This window comes from Polyergus mexicanus, unplaced genomic scaffold (assembly GCF_030449975.1).
Source record: "Polyergus mexicanus isolate NDT 795.1 unplaced genomic scaffold, iyPolMexi1.0 SCAF_21, whole genome shotgun sequence".
NCBI lineage: Eukaryota > Metazoa > Arthropoda > Insecta > Hymenoptera > Formicidae > Polyergus > Polyergus mexicanus.
In genome coordinates, this window is record NW_027223341.1 from 4,803,050 (window position 1) to 4,826,026 (window position 22,977).

The following is a 22,977-nucleotide window of genomic DNA, read 5'->3' on the forward strand; positions in this document are numbered from 1 at the left end:
TATTAAACTTAAATGTTTACCATCATATTTTTAAACTGATTTAAAAACATTGTACAATAGTATTTCTATACATATTTATGATGTAAATCAATTCAAAAATGTGATTGTAAACATTTAGATCTAATGTTATTTCAAAAATTATAAGAGACACATATGGAAGGTATACACGTCCATCAATGACTCGTTCTATTCTGTTGCTTGTTGCTTCATGCAGTGTACTATAACAACGGAACAAATCATTGATGAGCAGTGTACATAAATAAGTAAGAAAAAAGTAGAAAGACATAAGATGTAAAGGAAATAAAAATGTAAATTTTTTAAAGATTATTGTACTTATTTCTTGCTTTGTATCACAGCTGTATATGTGTGCTTTCTATACATATACGTAGAGTTTTGTATAGAAATAGATTGCGCTTTTTTTGTGGCAATGTTGAAATATAACGAGAGTGTTAGATAATAATAAAAATATTTTTTATCTATGAAATATAAACTTACGATAAATAAACAAATTTTAAAATATCCGATTTTGAGGTTATTTTGCAGTAGCAAAGTATTTTATCGAAAATGATTAAGTATGAATAAAAAATATGAAAAATATCTTTCATGCGGAAGTATCTTTTATGTTTAGTAGTGTAGTTTAAAAAGAAAAGGATTACCTGTGATTAATCACAATGTGTATAATCGCACGTCGTCACCAGATGTACAAGAAGAGATAAATGCCGGCAACACCGGAAATTACGTATCTAAAATGACATGCTACATATATATCCGCTAATAAATAAATTCGCGTAATTCAAAAGTATATTCTGAGAATATATGAAAAATAATATACTGTAAGAGATAGTAAAGGTATATTCTGAGAATATACGAGAAATAATGTACTATAAGAGATATTAAAAGTTTATTCTGAGAATATACGAGAAATAATATACTATAAGAGATATTAAAAATATATTCTGAGAATATACGAGAAATAATATACTATAAGTGATGTTATAGAATATTCTCAGTATATTATATCTGTAACGTATGTTCACAGTACAAGTATAGAATATTCGAATGATATCATGTGCTGTTAGGGTTAGTAAACGCGCATGCGCAAATATCATATTCGGGAAATAGTATCATGGCGGGCGAGTACTAGCAGGCAGAACAGTGCACGTGCGAGACAACAATATCGTCGCAGTGAACGAAAGTTTTGGTAAGTAATAAAACAAACAAAGCTGTAAACTAATTCATTAAATAAAACTGTAAACTAATTCATTACGCATAAAGATGGAATGAGTCGGATATGACGCATGTGGAAGTGTAATATCCCAGTGAGCATTATTGAGAGGATGAGCTCTTTAAGAGGACTTTTTAAAGACTTAATTAAATTTTCTTAGAAATGATATCAGTAAGTTATCTTTTTTAAGATATCTTTCAGAAGAGCTCTTTATGATATCTCTTCATAGATATCTCTAAAATCTCTAGCAAGCGTGCTATTTTAGATATTTTACGAACGCCGCACACATGCGCAAGAAATGTGAACTAGAGACCCCGTGTCTAGTGTGAACTGCGTGCCACTGCGTGCTTTGGATTTCAGAAAGATAGCATTTCTTCAATATTAACGTTTTTAAGGTAATCTTTTTTTCTTAAATTATAAATATTATTAAATATGTATTTGAGTATAAAATAGATTAATATTTTCATATATATTTTTGTTATGTCTATATCCAATCTAAGAAGTTAGGTTATATCTTCAAAAAGCACATGTTTCAAAATTATAAATTTTTTTTATTCATAGTCTGGGCATTTTAAACCCTGTTTTAACATCAGAATCGGATAGGATTTATCAGGTCATAGTGAGTACCTATAGCCTAAGAGTAATTTATTTTGAAATTTTAAGCGTTTATATTTTTGTGATACATATCGCAAATCATAATGTACATATCAAGGATAAAGTGGTACAATGTGTATTTCAATAAGAAAAATAAAATAATTTTGGCATTTTATTATATTTATTCTATATTGCAATTTCTATATTGCTCTGCTTACCAGAGAAGTTGGGTTTTATATTTGCAAGAAACACGCATATTGCAATCATAAAAATTCTTTTTTATTGTAGTCTATATATATATATATATATATATATATATATATATACATTTTTATGATTGCAATATGCGTGTTTCTTGCAAATATAAAACCCAACTTTTCTGGTAAGCAGAGCAATATAGAAATTGCAATATAGAATAAATATAATAAAATGCCAAAATTATTTTATTTTTCTTATTGAAATACACATTGTACCACTTTATCCTTGATATGTACATTATGATTTGCGATATGTATCACAAAAATATAAACGCTTAAAATTTCAAAATAAATTACTCTTAAGCTATAGGTACTCACTATGACCTGCAACGTGCAACGCAACACTAAAGCTACCTAATAAGTATGTTTAAATATCCAGATCAAGACGTACTCATTAGGCTGCAACTACTGTTGCATTGCATTAATTTTTTATTGTGATTTTTAAAAAGTATAATAGTAATAAACATATTATTCAAAACCATATATTCATAAAACAATATATTATATATATATTTATATACACATATATGTAAAATATATAATTAATCTATATAAATTTTTTCAAATTAAAGAAGAGACGAAGAACCAAAAGCAAAGACAGATAAAGGGAGAGAGAGAGAGAGAGAAAGAGAGAGAGAGAGAGAGAGAGAGAAAGAGAGAAAGGAAGAGAAAAGGAAGAAGAAAGAATTAAATATCAGGTAAGAATAATTAACATTTTGTTTGATATTATGCACGTTAATGTATATAGTGTCATGTGTCATGTTGAAGTTAACTTTTTCTTAATTTTGATGCATATAAATAACATTTATTCAGAAAAATAATTACTTATATATTCAGAAAAATAATTATTTATATATATTAGGTTTGATTTTCGAGTTTGAGTTCTTTATTGGATGCGAAATTGAAATAAAAATTAAACTTTTCAAAAAAGTATAAACAAAAGGTAAAGTAACTATAAAGTAACTTATATTTTATTATTTTCTAATTTTGAATTTTTTTATTTTTATTCTTAATATCTTTATATTTTATACATTACATTATTTTTATAAATTAAAAATGTCATTACGCAAAAATTTTAAAAAGTTATCCGTGAGTCAGAAAAATAAAAGGCTTCTTAAAGCTTATAAATTTTTACAAAATATTGAAATAAGTGATGCTAATGAGAATATTTTCTATTTACAGGAAAGTCTGAATTATTAAATAATGATATAAACAATTATGAGGAACATGAAGAAAGTCAAATATTATACTTGGATAGCTTCGATATGGAATCTAACTTGGATGTACAAGTAAAAGAAACAAGTGAGAAAATTATTATTGTTTTCTGTATATAGCAGGCTTATTAAGTATATAACAGATTTTATCAATGTCTTTAAATTATTACAAATTTTTCTCTATTTTTATTTCTTTTATTTTCTACACATTTTTCTTTTATAATTTTGTTAATATTGCAAAATATCTGTTAAATATATTGTATAAAGTTAGTTGTTAATGTTTAAAAATAAAATATTACAATTTTTTTCTAATTGTAGAATATGGAAAATATTCTACATTTATTTTAGTATTATTTATTTAGATAAATACTGCAAGTAAAATTATATACAATTTGTAGATTAAAGTTAAATAGCAATTAATAAAATTTTAAATTTTATCTAGATTATAATAAATAAAATGATTATAAATAAAATGTTTGTATTTTATAATATTTATATAATTTTCATTATAATTTTTGTTTCTTTTAATAGATGCACAACCAATCAACTATTCACAATCAATATTTCATCTAACCGATCGACAAAAATCAATTATTATCTACGAAGAGAATGCAGAAAATATAAACAGAGAGGGAAAAAAAGAATTGCATGAATTGTGTTGCAGTAAGTATAGAGATAATTGTTTTATAATTAATATTTTAATAAATATATGATTTAATATTATAATAAATATGATTTAAAATGTATTTAGTGTTTTTTTTTTTTTTTCAATAAATTTTTGTGTTAGACAACTTTTCTTTATATTTTTTACTTTTGAAAATATATAAATAGATTTATTTTATTATTTCTTTGTGCATATTAGTTGATTCTCTCTCTCTCGCTCTCTCTCCATATATATATATATGTATATATGTATATATATATATATATATATATATATATATATATATATATATATATACACATATATATAATTAATATGCATATGTATTAAATATTATAAATTTTGTTAAATATAGATGGTTGTCGCGATGACATTCAAAAGATTATACGATTGTTAATTACGATCCAACAATTATTATTAGATGAACACCCACATTCTTCACAAAAAAATACTACAAATTTAAACTTACCAATTGGAACACCAGAAGCACTAGAGAAATTTAACAAATTATTAATACAAGACTCCGTATCTTTGTTGCAATATGTAAGTACACTTTATCTAATATGTAAGTACAATTAAATTTAAAAAACAAATGTATATATGTATAATAATAAAATTACATGTTTTTACAGAAAAAATTAATTAAAACTGTAGGAGGGAAAGATGCAGAACAACATGTAAGAAACGCACTGAAACTTACTTTAACTGATAATTTGGCGTACAAACTTTCATGGACAGGACAGAAAAAAACTGTTGAAACGAGATGTATGAAATTTGTTGACGTCATTATCGGTATTTATGTTTTCTTATATTTTATTTTAATATATCAGAATTAATAATATATTAATATTATTTAATTAAAAAGCATTACTCACGCGCGCGCGCACATATGTAATGCTATTTTTTTATTTTGTTATTATGTTTTTATGAAAATAAAAATTGATCATTAATAGCAAGAAAATATATTTATACTGAAAATATATAATAAATGTATAATAAAATTTATAATTTATAATTTTAATAATTTTATTTTAATCACTTTATCATTTAATTTTTGTAACAAAATTTTTTCAGAAGTAATCATCGATATTAGAGAAAAAATTTCTTCGCATTCTGTCCAAAATGTAATAAAAAATTGGCTTCAGCATGCTGGAGATAGGATTAATCAAAACTCCAAGAGACACGCCAGTGAAAAGAAGAAATAGAAGAAGAAAAAAGTTTCAAAAATATTTAAAAAAGATTTTTTCTAAGGCGAAAAAGACGTATTTTGTGTGATATTAATTATTATTTTCCTTTATTATTTGATTGAAGGCTGCTCAATTTAATATATTGTTTTTCACAAATATTTATGTAAATGCGTACATTATTGTTTAACGTCAAGCAGCATGTTCGCATACTCAAATTTAGTTTTTGTAATAACGATTTATTTCGTTTACTTTACATTTTTTCATAAAGATATACTTACATTTTTCTTATAAAGATAAAATTGAAATTTTTTTAGCAATACTAAAGTACATATATGGTATATGTATATGCTTATATTTGTTTTTCTTTCATGCAATATTATAAATTTTTTTCATTTTAAATAGAATAAAGCATTTCATTGTCAATAATAATCTATGTGCAATTATATGGCAAATTTTTTATTTTATTATCAAATTGATTGTATTATAAAAAGTTATTTTTATTATACAAAAATAATTTAGCAAATGTTGTATTTTGCAAAGTTCTAATAAAATGTTATTAAAAAATGTATACTAAGAGTTATATTTTTCTTTAAATAAAAAAATGTAAAGGGCGTTTTTTAATTCATCGATTGATTAATCCCATGATGCACAAATGTAGCAAATCCAGGACTTTGCTGTCCTTGCGCATCATGAGATTGATCAATCGATGAATTAAAAAACTCGCCCAAAAATATAATACTACAAATAGAACGGTTCTTAACGGTGACATTTTTTTGATATTTAAAAGAAGTCAGATTGTGGAATTCTTTTAGATGTCAATTATATGATGTCTTTCTTTCCTCTAAAATCGACGCATTGGAGGACTTATTGATATCATAATATTATCATTTTGATGGTGTTTTCGGAAGTCCGACTCTTAAACTTGAGTACTTTATGAATTTCTTTTGATAACATATTGCTCACTGGGATGAGTCACACGCTTTCCAACAAAGAACGCAAGTCGATACAAGTCGATACAAGTCTTTTCGGTGATTTTCATAGCAGTCTTAAATTTATAATCACGAATTAAGATTTGTTTATTTGGTAATCATAAATCTATGTAGCATTTTAAAATTTGAGTAAAAACGATTTTCAATACAATATCAGCTTACGAAAATCATCCTACAAGTCGACTTGTGTCGATTTATGTTCCTGGCTGGGAAACACCCCATATTAATTAAAAATAAAAATCAACTGAGCCCAGCTAATATAAATACATTATATATACATTATTATATATTTTCTGTATTTTTTTATAGTGCGAGTCGTGGCATTTGTGAAAGTGGGAAAGACAAAAGATACTCAAAGTGATATTGTGTGGAAAGTTGGGATATTTACCTAAAATTATTATTGGCACAATAGAGGTAAAATATTATCCTATATATATATATATATATATAAGGGCCACCGCACAAACTTTTCCATAACACGTTACGTTATGTTAAGTACTGACCGTAAACCTAGATTTGTACATAATCTTAAACTTAAGTCAACGCACAAATCGTAACGTAACAAAAACATTACTATGTTACTTTTCTTTGTATGTTGACTGAAGTTCAAGATCACGTAAGAATGTAGGTTTATGGTCAGTACTTAATGTAACGTAACGTGTTACGGAAAAGCTTGTACAGTGGCCCTAAGGGTATAGACACTCTTAAACATTGTTATAGAAATTTAAAGATGCAGAATAATTTGTCTGAGAAATAAAATGAAGAATTTTGTTTTTTTTGAAAGTATTTTTTAAAGCGTAACATAGAGAGATCGCAATACTTTACATCATATTTAAATAGTATTCTTGAAAAGCAATCTTGAAAAGCAAAATGGATTATTATATTCAATTAGTGGAACAAATTCACAGATCAATTATCCACATATATATTCAATTATATTTTAAAACCTTTTTTCAAATTAAATTTTGGGAAAGATGATGCGCAGTGTGTAAAACAGACATTACCAATCAGATTGTTTAGTTAAGGAGAATTAGGATAGATTTGACTCATCTGCTTGGTGATTCATTTTACTGTGTGTGCATTTGGGACTTATTCTAAAATTTCAATTTTAGAATAAGTCCCAAATGCACACACAGTAAAATGAATCACCAAGCAGATGAGTCAAATCTATCCTAATTCTCCTTAACTAAGCAATCTGATTGGTGATGTCTGTTTTACACACTGCGCATCATCCTTCCCAAAATTTATCTTAAATATGATTGTTAAATCGTTTATAGATATACAAAATATGTCACGGGAAAAACCTTTATACAAACGTGCAACTAGTTCCTCACATAGAATGAAAATAATAAAGTTGGAAACAGAATTTATAATGGAATCTTTTGATAAACCATCAACATCCGATTTGACATCGCTTTATAAAAATAAATTACAAAATAAAAATGAATTAGAAAAGGAAAATGAATTACAAAATAAAAATGAATTAGAAGATGAAAATGAATTTCAAAACGAAAATGAATTACAAAACGAAAATGAATTACGAAATGAAAATGAATTACAAGACGAAAATGAATTACGAAATGAAAATGAATTACAAGACGAAAATTTTGTATCTGATAATGATACAATATTAAGAGAATCTGAGTTTTTTGACCATAACATTAGAGTCTTGCAAGATGTTACATACAATGTTATAGAAAGTAATGATTCAAATAGTGGATCAGATCAAAATATTGATTTTAAAAAGTTTTTAGCTGATTGGGCAGTTACGGAATACATTCCACAATCATCATTGCGTTTGTTATTAAAAGGTATAAAACAATATACATGTCAAAATTGTCATTTTGATATTCCATTTGATCCAAGAAGTCTTGTACATTCTCCTCGAAATACTGATACAGATGTTTGTGGTGATGGTCATTATTATCACTTTGGTTTGTCAAAAGCAATATTAAATGCTATATCATCGATTTCAAGAAATACTACTAATATTAAAATATCTATAAATATCGATGGATTACCATTATCCAAATCATCGCAACGACAAAAGTTTTTGTTATTGGTGTTTATTATGGCATACAAAAACCGTCTAACTCAAATGAATTTCTTAGAAAATTTGTGGATGATACAAAAATATTATGTGAAGAAGGAATTATTATTAATAATGAAAATATTCTATGTACAATAGATTCGATTATATGTGATGCGCCAGCAAAAGCATTCATATTGAAGATAAAAGGACATAACGGTTATTCAAGTTGTACGAAATGCATTACCGAAGGCAGTTATATTAAAGGCAAAATGTGTTTTCCTGAAATGAATGCGCAACTACGGATAGACGCAGATTTCCGTTTAAGAAGAGATGAAAATTATCACATTGGATATTCAATTCTCTCAGAAATTCCAAATTTTGATCTTGTGCACAATGTACCTATGGATTATATGCATCTTGTTTGTTTAGGAGTTATGCGAAAATTATTGTACATATGGTTATTTGGAGAACTTAAAATTCGTTTACGACACAGAAAAGTTGAAGCAATCTCATGGCAGCTAGAAAATGTATTAAAATTATATATGCCATGCGAATTTGCACGTAAACCAAGATCACTTACTTTAGTGAAACTATGGAAGGCTACAGAATTTAGAAATTTGCTATTATACATTGGCCCTATAGCTTTCAAATCTTTTCTTCAAAAGAATTTATATGACCATTTTTTAGTGCTACATGTGGCAATTAGAATATTATGTTCCTCAAAGTTACAAGACTTTATTAATTATGCTCACGATCTTCTTCAACATTTTGTATCATCATTCAAGTTATTATATGGTGTACATAATATTTCACATAATATACATGGACTTATTCATATAGTACAAGATGTAAAAAAGTTTGGAACATTAGATTATTTTAGTTCTTTTAAATATGAAAATTACTTACAAACGTTAAAAAAATTATTAAAAAAACCTGATAAACCATTAGAACAAATTATTCGCAGATACATTGAATATGAACAAAATAAGCTCAACCAAGCACAAGAATCTGAAATAACATGTTCTCATTTTTTGGTAGATTTCAAATCTACTCATACAAAAGGTCCTTTAATAGAAGATTGCTATAATCCTCAATATCAAATAATGAGATGCTTAAATACAACAATACGCATTGATACATTGGCAGATAATTGTTGTGGTTTAAGAGATGGAAAAATTATTGAAGTAAAAAATATTGCTTATTGTAAAGAGCTTAATACAAATGTCATTATAGGCCATGAATTCTGTCATAGAAAAGATTTGTATGATATTCCTTGTCCTTCGTCTCTTATAGGAATATTTATTGTAGAGAACTTATCAGAATTAAAGATGTGGCCAATAGAAAATGTTAAAACAAAATATGTTAAACTACCATTAATAAAAGATAATAAGTTTGCAGTCTTCCCATTGCTGCATCAATAATTTCAAATATGTTTGAAGGATAAATATAGTAAAGAATTTCATCATGGAAGAATTATACTCTATTGTCGAGTTTGAAGATGGTTTACAAATGATTCCTACCTCCTGGTTAATAAAAGATAAAAATAGTGCTCATTGGCCACAATTTACTTCGCATGCGAGATTTATAAAAGCTGTGAAAAAAAATATTTTACCTCAAGATAATTGGCCTACATATAATATAAAAAGGATATTAGCTACTGCAAGTAAGTAACATAAATAAAACAAGTGTTATATAATTTAAAAAGTTATTATTAAATTAAAAGTACATATATAATAAGTTTTTTTTAACCGTTAAGCATTAATAAATTATATATCCTATTTAGACACATATGAGAAAGGATTACTAAAATTAAAGAAAGCAGAATTTATATCAGACATAAATTCAGAGAGCGATGGCTCTGAAGAGTTAAAAAAATCTCGAAAGAATAGGGCCAAGAAAGTAATATCAAGTAGCGATGATAACGCTACTGATGACGAAAGGATTCAGTTATCACCCTACCCTAAAATTCCACAAAAAGATGCACGTGATACAAAAATGAGTCGAAGCAATTAGGAAGTAAGTAAAAAATAGATAATATATATTTTTTCTATAACACAATATTTTAACTATTCTTATTTATATTGAAACATAGAAAAGATATCTGTTCACAAAGAAAAAGAATTGGAAAAAACAAATACTAATTTAATGGAAATAAATAAAGAAACGTATAATAATTTGGTTATTGACAATTGTGAAGGTAATTTTTATAATTATAATAAGGATATTATATTTTTAAAAATATATTAACAGACTTTCTTAAATATTTTATATATTTAATATATTGGGAGACCTTTTGTAGCAATACTTGATAAAGATGAACAAATTATATATGATGACGAATCTCCTGACAAACGTTACAAAACTAAAAACGATAATAGTTCATGTAAGTGCTAAATTTAATTAATGAATCTGTTTTAATGATTTTGTTTTATTAATTTTATATTTCAGTAATTTTATTTTATATTTTTAGCAAACTCTAATTTTCAACGTTATGTAATAAGAAAACTGACAGATATAGGATTCAAAATATCTTTATTAGAAGAACAAGGAAGACTTATGAACAATAGATTTGATATCATATTACAGAAACTTGATAAATGTTTTTTGCATGAGGAAATTTTGGAAAAAGAAATGACAGAACAATGTTTAATGGATAACTTCCCAATTGATAATATTGAAGACCTGGAAAAATTAGAAAAATCGTTAATTGATAATACTATTAATCGCAAAGAATTAGTAAGTGTATTCTAAAAAATTTGATTAAATATAGAATTATATCCCTGATAGTCAAATCTATGGAAATAGATTTTGTCAAGTGTCTGCTACAAATTTAGTTAGCAGAATGTTAATAGAAATGTAACAGAATCTGATAACAAAATACAGCAGATTAGCCGTAGAAATCGAGCACACACGATCTGCCGCGAATCTCAAATTATTTCAACAAACTGTTGTTAGAAAACGAGTTTAATGTGGACATAGATGGCACCGAATCTGCTGCCAAGTTTTGACTGAATTTTTGCCAATCTACCGGCAAACATTTTACTTATTGGAATCTTTCTTACATATTTTCATTTTTATAGATTAAGCAGCTATCACGTATTAGGGGAAATAATGTCAAAGGAATCACTTTTAATCTTTTACGAATACTAATGTCGGATAAGTTAGCTGCTACATTTAGTTATGTTGGAGGAAAAAAGAAACGAATATTTTATGATTTACAGCTACGAAAAATTATATTTAGTGAGTAAATAATTAAGTATTTGAATATACACGATATAAACAATATTTATTCATAAATAAAATTTATTTTATTTTTTATTTTTTAGGTGTTATACGAATTCGGTTTGCGGAAGCAACAGATCATTGTATTTCCGAACCAATTAAATCTTGGTTACGACATGCGAATGAACGTTATGTAAAAAAAAAACAAGTAAGTTTTTACAAATTTTCTAAGTAAATGCACAATATTTATTAAATAAGTTATTAATTAATTTTTTTTAAATTAATTTTTACAGGACGGATGACACAAATATATAAATTATTATATATGTTTCATATGATGAATATTGAAAGAGAGAAGTGATATATTAACATTCCAGAGTAGGCATATCAAGCTTATTAATATCATACAATCAAAACCAAAATGGACTAAACGAATTTGTGCGATTTGAGACATTTTATGCGTGTAGATCAACAGATTGTTTCTTGTAAAACGAAACAAATCACAAAAATATTTACTGTTATTTTTTCTATTATTTTACGTGCAAGAAAGATTTTTATATCTATTTGTACTAAATATCAGTTTTTTGCTAAATTTGTAGTCATCTGATAATTTATTGTTTTTTTCTGTGATTAGAATGTGATTAAGTTAGAATTATCGGAATTATCTAATAGAAAAACAAAATTTAAATGTTTACGTCAATATGTAATGAGAATCATATTGAAGAAGCTGTATATGAAGAACATGACGAAGCTGCTCCTAGTTGTGAGATAATATTTAATGTGGAATACTTGTATTTCAGAGAGGTAATTGCTAGTATTGTAAAGTTTATTTTATATATCACTTACAAAAATGAAATTATCCATAATTACATTTTTTTAAATGTATTTTTATAAAAGTCAAGTGCAATTTCATTGTTTTCTAAAAATATTAATGAATCTTTACATTATAAGATATTTTCTATCAGTTAAAATATAATTGGATAGAATAATTCCTATAAATTTGTTTTAATTTTCATAAGTTTATTTGCATAAAACAAAAAAAACTTACTTCTTTTTTTATTTCAAATGCAAACAAATTTGCTTAAATGTTCTTATAGTTACAAGTTTACTCAGGTTGCTTTCTAGTTAGCGACAAATTGATACAAAAGTCATTTTGCCTTTATTACTTTGATTGTATAAGAAACAAAAATAGAAATACTGACTTTGATACTTACGTCGATTTGTCATTATCTGGAAAGTAATCTTAATTTGTTTACAATTACTAGTCTGTTTATTCTTACGAGAGTTAAGTACAATTTTATTTTTTATAAATTATATCACGATAGTATTCATATATTTTATATATTAGTTTAATTAGATTAATTAGTAACTAATTAAATTAATTAGAGAAGTTCCTGTTAATTTATCTTACTTTTTATTTAAAATTCATATTTTAAAATTTGCATAAGTTTTTACATACAAAGTAAAAAGAATAACGTACATTTATTTTTTTCTCTATTTTGTGAATATAAATTTAGTGTAAATGTTGAAAGCGTTCACATATTTTATATATCAGTTATGCTGTAATTTAATAGAAAAATTCTTATATACGTTTCTTTTAATTTTAGTTTAAAGTTTAACTTTAAATTTAAGTATAATTTCAAGTTTTTTCGCATAAATTTATTTGCACAAAAAAAACATGCATTTTTATGCAAATAAACTTACTTAAAGGATATAAGTTAAAGATATAAGTTTATCATTACTGAGCCGTTTTCTACCAAATTTTGTTTTTTGTAAATTACAAGTACTTGTAATTTTTACACATAATTAACATAATTAATAAATTAATATAATTTGTTTGTAATTATTCAATATGATTTAAAAACAATAAAAAAAAAGTTCAGATGTAACACAATACGAAATAGTTTGTTTTTGTAATTTTGTGTTTTGAATAAATATTCTAAAGTGATATATAACAAAATATTTAAAAAAATTTTAGATATGCATTCTTATTGTCTAATATTTTGAAACTAACTACATGTAAGATGACACATTATTTAATATGTTAAATAAAAAAAAGATAACGGAGGTAATGTAGGAAAAGAGATACCCCAGTGAGAAATAATTGAAATAAGTCGATTAAACATCAAATATGTCCAATTGAATTCGACATCTTTTCAATCAATTATTTTTCACTGCAGTCAGTGCCTTCTATTTAATGTACTAAGTGCTTAGATCATCTTACATGATTGGTTTGCAAATATTAAGCAGTACAAGAACACAGTTTAGATTGCATTTCTTTGTTGCCAGTATTGAAAATCTATAGTATATATAAAATGAATTTTAGATTTGGCTAACTTTGACTTCCAAATTTGTGCCGCATTAATTCTTCATTTGATTCTTGTTTCGTAAACATTTCACTTCATCAAAAACAACCTGATATTTTTTTCTTGATGAAGTAAACTGAAATGTTCACGAAACTTAGAAATCAAATAAAGAATTTACACGACTCAAACCCAGAGGCCAAACTTAATATTCATGTAGACTACAAAAGTCTCAAATATCAAAGAACGTGAATTATTTTCAATATTAGATGTTCAGTACTGGCAATAAATAACAGGACACAATTTTCAAAATTTGCTCCCTGAAACGTACGAAGAATATCCCCAACATATCCCATAGAAATCCTTAGGATGTTCCACAGGATCTCCCTGGATTCTCCAGAGGCTAGTATACGGCTATCATTTATTCTTCCTCAGGACATCCAGAGGAAATCCGAGGATTAAAATAGGACATCCTCAGGATATCCTACATGTATGTCCTGGATGCCCTTTGGACGTCCTAAGGACATCCTTGTGCTGTCTGGGATTATATTTTCCCAAAATGATTTTTATTTCTCTCCATCTGTTACATATTCAAACAAACAGTGCGCATGTTTCTGTGTACAAATGAACGGTGTCCAAACGAACGGTGGGCAAATGAACGGTATCCAAACGAACGGTGGGCAAATGAACGGTGTCCAAACGAACGGTGGGCAAATAACGGTGTCCAAACGAACGGTGTCCAAATGAACGGTGCGCATCTTTCTGTGTCCAAACGAACGGTGTCCAAATGAACAGTGTCCAATTGAGCGGTGTCCAAGTAAACGATGCGTATTTTCTTATGTGTCCAAAAGCTACTGTATCCAAAATTACTGTGTCCAATTGAACCGTGTGCACAATCTCGTGTCCATTTGTAACGTGTCCATTTGCACCGTGTCCAATTGTACTGTGTCCAAGTGAAGGCCACTCATAATAACATCGTTTTTGTTTAATAATTTAATTTATTACTCGTTTTGCCTTTTTGCGCAAGCGAGACATGAGAAAAATTATTTTTATGTCTCTGCGAATACAAAGTGTTCCACGTAGAAATGTGTTGGTCGCTCTGAAAAGAGCGGATTGTCTTTGGTCGCTCTGAAAAGAGCGGATTGGTTTAAAGTCGAAAATATTTTATAAAAGGTGCTCAAAATTAACATCATCCATCCTAACGCAAGCTCTCATGCGTTTTAATACATTTTTTTTCGACGTTTTCCATTATTTCTTCGTCGATATTCCAAATTGCATGTCGCAATCTTGTATGTAGATCATCGATATCCTCGGGAAGCGTTTTGTAAATGACTTCCTTGCAATATCCCCATAAAAAAAATCTAATGGGTTGAGATCCGGTGATCTTGCAGGCCAATGTATTGGGCCATACCGACCCATCCAACGTCCAGGAAACTGCTCGTTTAAATAATTTGTAACGATCCTGGCGTTGTGTGGCCCAGCACCATCTTGTTGAAACACGATCTTGTTTCTCTCTAATAATGATACTTCTTCTAAAAAATCTGGCAGATTTTCTTCCAAAAATTCCAGATATGTTTGGCGGGAGAGACTCACTTGCGCACAGTACAATTAGACACGTTGCAATCGCACACTGTGATATTAGAAACATAAAGTTGCGCACCGTTCGATTGGACACTTTTCAATTGCGTACGGTTCGATTAGACACATTTTATTTGCGCACCGTTCAATTGGACACGTTGCTTTTGGACACAACACATATTTTTGTATAATTTAAAATACATACACGCATGTATGCATGTATAATTTTGAAATTTTTTGACATTTATTATTAATTTCATTTGGTAAATAAACATTTGTTACTGTTCGTTTACACACAGTTCTTTTGCGCACATTTCTTTCGCGCACATTTCTTTCGCGCACGTTTCTTTTGCGCACATTTCTTTTACGCACATTTCTTTTGCGCACATTTCGATCAAGCGTATCGCATCTGAATATTCATACATTCTGACTGTTGATATATTTAAGAAAAGGGGACTTCCGTCTGTTCTTTCGGCGAGAGAACATCGTGGCTTAGTGCTAATCGATAGTTTGCTAATCTAGAGATCTACGGGCCATCGTTCGGACTCGAGAGTGTGATATCCTGTTGATAGTTTTCCGTCTCTTGAACGAGACGTGCATAGTGCGGTGCGTTTGAGCCTCCCGGCCTGAAATATCTAACATTGCCGCGTAAGTGTGGCCTCGGCCATTGTCCTCTGATGAAAACTGCGTACTAACTCGCACATACGCATATCATACGAGATCTACCACACATAATACACATAAACATGGAGGTGGATGATGACGGTCCTCCTGAAAGCGTTTCGCGAAACGCTTCCCAGTCCATAGGGACGAGCCATGAAGATGAGGTTGCTGAACAACTTCGCGATATAATATATCGCAATCGCAAGAGGAGCCAGTCTTCTGCATTAAGAAGCCCTCTTCCTCCCAAAAGATCCTCCTTGGATTCTGTTCGTATTACAGACCCTCGTTTGCAAAATAAATATGATCTAAATGTTAAATCTCCGTTTATAATCCATATGGAAAAAATTCTCCTCAGGCCTCCTCCCCCCTCTCAGGCTCGGTATTCCGATGCCACCGAGACAAACAACAACACAAAAATAGGTATAGATAACCTTGACAATAACACTTCCAACGCTAATCTAGCATCCAATAACGGTACGTACGGCATAATCGTTTTTGGCAAACGTATAAACAGGCATATTGCCAATTTCTTGTCCGCATTCGACTTAAAAACAATAGGGAAGAATAAATTCTCGGTAGCGTTCCCCGATGGCAACGCGGCGAATAAATTCTGCGATACTTTCAATGAAAAATCTAATATCATATTTCCCTTCGAGACATTGATAGCATACGTGCCTAATTATAAAATCATTAGACAATTCATAATTAGAGGTGTCGATGATGATGACTCTCCAGAAGATCTAATTAAAAATGTCCGTCCACCACCGGAGTGGAACATTCTATGGCAGCCTCCATTTGAGGCTGTTAGACTCAAAAAACCTATTCGCACTCGAGACAGCAAGAATATTTCTTCAACTAAATATACAGAGTCTGATACATATGTTGTTTTAGAACGTTTCAGAACACTATCAGTCCCGCCCAACGTTATATACATGGGAAAGAGGTGCTATTTGACACCATTCATTGAGAAGGTTAGAAGATGCCAAAGATGCCAGCGATTTGGGCATGTTGCTAGGTTCTGTCGAGCTTCGGACAGAAATGCAGTGTGCCAGCGTTGCGGTAAGCTTGTATCATCTCATGATAACAGTAATAATGTTAATGAGCCGTGTTCGGCCGAAAGTCCGTCATGCATCAATTGCAAAAGGCATAAATTGCCAGATAACGAAACTGTGCATGAGGCATCATCCAATTCCTGCCCCATTTTCCAAAAACAGAGGCGAATAAAAAAGTTCATGGCATTCCATGGCATTTCGCAGTCCGAAGCCATGTCAATGCTGGAGAGAGCAGATCCTCAATCACAACAAGCCGGGGATAATTATACCCGCTCGCATCCTCTTCCCACTTTAGGGGAATTTCTCCCATATGCCCTTCCAAAGTCCTATGCGGAAGCGGTGTCTAGGAATAATCATGCAGCCATTTCAATCTTTCTATACCCTCTTCGGAGGATAGTGTGAAACGTTTCCCTAGCATTGTCAAACCTCAGTTCTCTACAGATGGCTTACCCGCTAAGCCATCTATTAACCGTAAAAGTCAAGATGTTGGATCACAACACAAAAGACATGGACCGGAGCTCTCATTAATTAAATCTCCTTCCACGTCTTTCCGTCCTACTTCTTGTAACTTCATACAGGACATAAACATTAACAACTGTCCAAGCAACAAAACAGTTATCCGTAAAAGCTCTTCTATTTCAACCTCCATTTCTCCGGTCAATGATCGTAATGCACTTGCTTCCAATTCTGAAATATTATATGATTGGATTCGCGATTGCCAAAAGAAGTTTTCTGTGGCTGAGAACATACAAACAGATATCTTGTCACAAATGGGAGCTCTTCTTCTGAGGAGTACCCTCTACTCTTGACAATTGGCATAACATCACCTTTTCTAAATAATTTATAACATGAATATTAATATCCTTCAATGGAACTGTCGCTCTATGCAAAGGAGAATACCAGAACTTGTTTTTCTCCTGGACAAACATAAGGTCAACATTGCCTCACTTTGCGAAACGAGACTGGATGAACATTTTCGTCCCCGTGTTAATAATTTTGACTTGTATTCACGTGATCGAAATCGTCTTGTAACGATGCACCCCCCATCGTTACCCGGCACGTAGCCAGCCGGAAGTCTGCCGCCCGGCGAACACCAGCCGGGCAGTGGCAGAGGCGCCTAGCGCCCTTTTTTAATCTCTCAAAACCGCGGTTGTGATAAACAACCATACGGCCGTTATACGGCCGCCGTTACGCCGAAGACCGAGCATCGCCGAGCGCTGCCGGAAGATCCCGAGCGTCACCCGCCGAAACTCCGCGTCGTTTCGCCCAGGGGAAGCGACGCGTTTACCGTAATTTACCCACCGAAAACAACGCGTCGTTATCCCCACCCGGGGGCGAACGACGCAATTACCGATAGACGCTCGGGTATAAGAAGACAGCGTTTCGGCATCTCGGGACCAGAACGATTCCTGAATCCGCTCGAGCAGTACGCTCCGAGATACCAGAACCGATCCTGAAAATCGTAGCAACGACGGAACGTGAGGTTGACGAGTTCGCAGCCTCCGCCGAGCATTCTCGGCTTCCGTGCAGTCTCCGAACTCCTGACACAAATCCGACCGACTCAACGAGAGCGGAGTGTTCGCCGCTCTCCTCGACTACGGTCTATCATTCGACCGCTCCAGCTAGCCGGACCGTGGGTTTGCGAGTTCGCTGCCCCGTCGAGTTTTCTCGACTCCGCCACGCTATCCTCAACTCCGTGAACGGAAGCAGGGACGGAGAGTTCTCCGCCCGGTCGAGGGTACTCGATCTCCGCTCGCCTTCCCCGACCACTGGGAACACGCGATTAATCCCGCGACCACATTAATACTAGCGAATTATAATTATCGCGCCGAAATACCTGCCGCCTAATATTTCATTCTATTCCGCGCGCCGTCAAAATAAACACGGCCTTGCCGTATACGCGCCGACCGACCGCGCCCAATTTCTTGCGCGTCTCGCGCGCCGTCAAAATAAACACGGCCTTGCCGTACACGCGCCGACCGACCGCGCCCGATTTCTTACACGTTTCGCGTACCGTCAAAATAAACACGGCTTTACAAATATTGTAAGCGGTTCGATATATCGAACATCGCGCACCGAATAATCTACGCGCATTATATCTAGCGCGTTACACCATCCACCGCACGCGCACTATTGTAAATCGACCATTGCCGAAAGAGGCAAATAAAGACAATATCTAAATCTTTCGTGTGTCTCACCTTTTCACGAGCCCTGATCCCGACCGAGTTTATCCACGCACTCGCGAAAAGTGACCCCGTTACAGTCTCGGCGGAGGCGTGGCCATACTCGTTGACAAGAGATTTAGATTCTCACAAATTGCTGACAATGATATGGGTCTCATTTGTAATCGCAATAACATAGAGTTTATATTGGGTAAAATATGGCTTAGACCAGATAAATTCATCTTTGTTTGTTCACTTTATAGTCCACCACGTGGTAGTAACTACTTGCATACCGAAGCATGTGCCTGGCAATCTGTTTTCCGTTGTTTGTCTAACTATGATCCTATCGTTGTATGTGGAGATTTGAACGGGAAGAGTGCCCTATGATCGCCGGAGCTGCTGGGTCCGGACGTGGAGGGGCGCAAGCTTGAAAGTGCTATCTTATCGGCTGAATTTTCCTGTCTCAATGACGGAAGCCATACGTGAGCTTCTGTTGATCTTTCAACCGCCTCCGCTCTAGACATAACTTTGGCCTCTCCTATCGTTCCAAGGTGCTCCTGGTGTGTTCTCGAAAACAACTACGGTAGCGACCACTTTCCTATTATGATTTCTGTTGTCAGTAACTATACAAAGCCTTCTTACGGTCGGCCTTCCTTCACCATTTCTAAGGTCGATTGGCCTGCCTTTCAATTAGAATGCTCTAAATATGTTGAGCAGACTCATGATTTCGGCAAGGATTTGGATAATGCCTATGATAGCCTAATCAATGCTATACATCTGGCATTTTTAACTGCTGGCGCAAAAAAGCTTCCTTCCAACAACATTAGGGGAAAGCCTCCTACTGCATGGTGGGATGAAGAGTGCAAAGAGATAATTTTAAAAAAGAATCAGATCTTTAGAAAATTTAAGTCATTGCCATCATTAAGTAATTTATCAGAACTTCTTGAATACAGGAAACACTCATCAAAATTTTTTAATAAGAAAAAGAAACTCGCTTTTCAAGAGTTTTGCTCTTCCTTAGATATTAATACGCCTATCACAACCGTATGGAAATATATCAGGTCCTTCGCAAATAGAAACACTAACAACTTGCCTCATTCTCACATCTCGGAGAGCGTTTTCTTTGACGCCTTTAATAAGCTGGCCCCCTCAATCCCTGGCCCCGCGCTGGACATCCGGGATTTCGTGTCGGGTCTCCCTAACGTAGGCTACAATGGTAACAAGGAGTTCCTCCTCACCCCATTCTCTAAACAAGAATATTACGAAGCCATTACTACGTTGAAAACAAAAACCTCACCCGGTCCGGATCTTATATCTAACAAAATAATTAAAAAATTCCCGGATGTACTCCACCTTCTCATCCTAAAAATTTTTAATTTAATGTTTAACAAGGGTACATACCCACATCAATGGAATGAGTATTTCGTGGTCTTTATACCGAAACCTGGCCGTAAGGACTCTTTAAGACCTATATCGCTGGCTAACAATTTACTAAAAATTTTCGAAAGGCTGATCCATAAAAGAATTGAATGGTAGGCAGAGAGGGGTTCGCTTTTCTGCAGTTCCCAATTTGGCTTTAGGAGGGGGCTTTCCTGCACGGATAGCATCTACATGTTGACTACACATTTCTAATAAAGCCCGCAGATTTACCGGTGCTGCATTTTTTGATATTGAAGGAGCTTTTGATAGGGTTCGTCCGGAGATATTAACAATACTTCTCTCGAGATATGGGCTTCCTCCAAAAATTCTTAAATTTATTAAAGCCTTGACTTCCCGTAGACATCTTATTGGCTACGCTGCGGGCATCAATTTACAGAGTCGCGACACCATCATCGGTCTGCCTCAGGGCTCCATCCTTAGCCCTATATTGTTCAATTTATATATCGCCTTGTCACACAAGGTCTTGCCTGATACTGTGAATATATTGTACTATGCGGACGACATTGCTATATATTGCTCGGATAGTCTGCTGGAGCCTGTCAGGGATCATATGAACGACGCATTGGAAAGTTTATATCAATTTTTTGTAAACCTGGGGCTTGTTATCTCCCCCTCCAAGTCAAGCTACGTTATCTTCTCAACACTTAGGCCACGCAACCTCCGTACACTCATGAAAAAACATAATTTCCAGCTTAAAGTTGGCAACGGCAACATACAGTTTTCGCCGGCGACGCGTTTCTTGGGCGTCGTGTTAGATTCCGAACTCAACTGGAAGGCACATATTAACCACGTAAGGAATCGAAACATGCCAAGACTAAACATCCTCAAAGCTATGACAGGTATCAGATGGGGCGCTCATCCCACCAACTTACTTAATGTTTATAAAGGCTTTATCAGACCTTTACTAGACTGGGGATGCCAGTCCTTTAATCCCCTGGATGAAATCCTCTATTTGAAAATCAGTCGCCTACAATATGCGGCATTAAGAGCTGTCTCCGGTCTTATGACCACCACTCCCACCAATGTCCGTCTGGATATCAACGGAGAGTTCCCGCTGGATGCACGTTGGCAGGGCCTCACTCTGAGATTCCTGGCGAAAGTCATGGCTAGGCGTTCTCATCCATTGAGACGGTTGATAGAGGATCTTTGCGACCTACTGGTTGCCGAGAGCTCTTTGGGCAGACGGATACTTTTCATCTGCCGGGTTACCTCGAATTCCCGTACGAATGCAGACATCTCAATCCTGCGATTAACACGGATCTAGGGCATCGGGTTGCGGCGGACATTGACCCCGCCTCCTCCTTTGAACGCCTCACATCCTCCTTAAAATATGATGCCTCATTTTACACCGACGGATCTCGGTCAGAGTTGGATAACAGAGCTGGATTTGCTGTATTCTCTCCGGAGCTCGATTTAGAGCATAAAGAAAGAATAAACAATAACTGCACCATCTTTGAGGCGGAAGCATTCGCCATTCAAAACGCGATTGATATTGTTCTGGAGGGGAAAACTAGAAGAGCTGTAATTTTTTCGGATTCATTAAGTGTATTGTCTAGCCTAGACAATCCGGTGTCTACCGGTATAACGCATCATGGAATTCTTAAAATCAGGAGCTTGCTCTCCGAATGTTTCAAACAAGCTTTGATAGTGCATCTTTTTTGGATCCCCAGTCATAGGGGTATCCCCGGCAACGAGAGGGCGGATATTCTGGCCAAGGAGTCTTTGCGTCTTCCTGATACTTTCCTCCTTAGCAAATGTCATTACACCAACCTCTATTCCAAGTTTAAAGCCATATCCAAGGGCAGAGCATCACAAACAATTCTTACCGAGAGTCTTCATAAAGGGAAAAGATATTTTAATCACGTGCGTGACGTTCTCGCTCCACCGTGGTATAACGACAAGAATATTAGGGAGGATCTTACTAGACCTATTGTCACCTTCATTTCAAGATTGAGATCTTACCATACGACAGCGAAGGGCCATCTTTTTGATAAGAATATTTCTGACTCTGCGGAATGCTCATGTGGGCACCTTTTCCAAGATATGAACCACATCTTCTTCCATTGTCCAAACTTACATGATGACTCGAACCTGCTTATCACTCAGCTGCGCAGAATCGCTTTTGACATTACACTGGACATACCAACATTGGCTTTCTCAAATAATACTAGGATATTTCGTCTATTGCACGGCTTCGCCATGAAGAAAGACTTACTTATATGATTTATCGAAAGTTACAGCATAACTAGTGATTGGCGTATAGATAATTCCTACGGAAGTCTGACAGTCAAAAGAGAAGAAGAAGAAGATTTAAGAAAAGGCTGTTACAACTGTGATTTCTTGCTGTCAGATTTGCTGTAATCGCTTATAATTAGAAAAAGAAGATGAAAAGCTT

General features: G+C 32.7%; 3 protein-coding genes across 8 annotated transcripts; all 3 read left to right on the top strand.

Moving 5' to 3' along the window:
* Positions 1-1,122: 1,122 nt before the first annotated feature.
* Positions 1,123-8,318, top strand: LOC138942058 (uncharacterized protein PF3D7_1120600-like). The gene is made up of 3 exons (XM_070312091.1): positions 1,123-1,201; positions 6,440-6,544; positions 7,408-8,318. The coding sequence occupies exon 3, from the start codon at positions 7,419-7,421 to the stop codon at positions 8,316-8,318; it is 900 nt and encodes a 299-aa protein (XP_070168192.1). The 5' UTR covers positions 1,123-1,201; positions 6,440-6,544; positions 7,408-7,418.
* On the top strand, positions 1,532-5,584 carry LOC138941990 (uncharacterized). Of its 6 annotated transcripts, XM_070311999.1 has the most exons (9): positions 1,532-1,620; positions 1,787-1,844; positions 2,387-2,437; positions 2,649-2,774; positions 3,259-3,378; positions 3,822-3,953; positions 4,310-4,497; positions 4,587-4,746; positions 5,029-5,580. In XM_070311999.1, the coding sequence occupies exons 5-9, from the start codon at positions 3,342-3,344 to the stop codon at positions 5,157-5,159; spliced, it is 648 nt and encodes a 215-aa protein (XP_070168100.1). In that variant the 5' UTR covers positions 1,532-1,620; positions 1,787-1,844; positions 2,387-2,437; positions 2,649-2,774; positions 3,259-3,341; the 3' UTR covers positions 5,160-5,580. The 6 variants fall into 6 exon arrangements, with proteins under 6 accessions (XP_070168100.1, XP_070168098.1, XP_070168102.1 ...); XM_070311997.1 differs by lacking the exons at positions 1,787-1,844; positions 2,387-2,437; XM_070312001.1 differs by lacking the exons at positions 1,532-1,620; positions 1,787-1,844 and having other exon boundaries at positions 2,338-2,437; positions 4,587-4,719; positions 5,032-5,584.
* Positions 8,319-9,592: 1,274 nt separating the features above from the next.
* LOC138942088 (uncharacterized) lies at positions 9,593-13,135 on the top strand. The gene is made up of 8 exons (XM_070312126.1): positions 9,593-9,825; positions 9,946-10,178; positions 10,255-10,359; positions 10,462-10,545; positions 10,633-10,898; positions 11,243-11,402; positions 11,489-11,592; positions 11,678-13,135. The coding sequence occupies exons 3-8, from the start codon at positions 10,308-10,310 to the stop codon at positions 11,684-11,686; spliced, it is 675 nt and encodes a 224-aa protein (XP_070168227.1). The 5' UTR covers positions 9,593-9,825; positions 9,946-10,178; positions 10,255-10,307; the 3' UTR covers positions 11,687-13,135.
* Positions 13,136-22,977: the final 9,842 nt, after the last annotated feature.

Excerpts from the sequence above, each read along its gene's own strand:
- LOC138941990 (XM_070311999.1), top strand. The coding sequence starts at position 3,342 with ATGGAATCTAACTTGGATGTACAAGTAAAAGAAACAA. Across the intron at positions 3,379-3,821 it reads TGTACAAGTAAAAGAAACAA|ATGCACAACCAATCAACTAT; the intron begins GTGAGAAAATTA and ends TTCTTTTAATAG. Across the intron at positions 4,498-4,586 it reads CCGTATCTTTGTTGCAATAT|AAAAAATTAATTAAAACTGT; the intron begins GTAAGTACACTT and ends ATGTTTTTACAG.
- LOC138942058 (XM_070312091.1), top strand. The coding sequence starts at position 7,419 with ATGTCACGGGAAAAACCTTTATACAAACGTGCAACTAGTTCCTCACAT.
- LOC138942088 (XM_070312126.1), top strand. The coding sequence starts at position 10,308 with ATGGAAATAAATAAAGAAACGTATAATAATTTGGTTATTGACAATTGT. Across the intron at positions 10,360-10,461 it reads GGTTATTGACAATTGTGAAG|CAATACTTGATAAAGATGAA; the intron begins GTAATTTTTATA and ends GACCTTTTGTAG. Across the intron at positions 11,403-11,488 it reads GCTACGAAAAATTATATTTA|GTGTTATACGAATTCGGTTT; the intron begins GTGAGTAAATAA and ends TTTATTTTTTAG.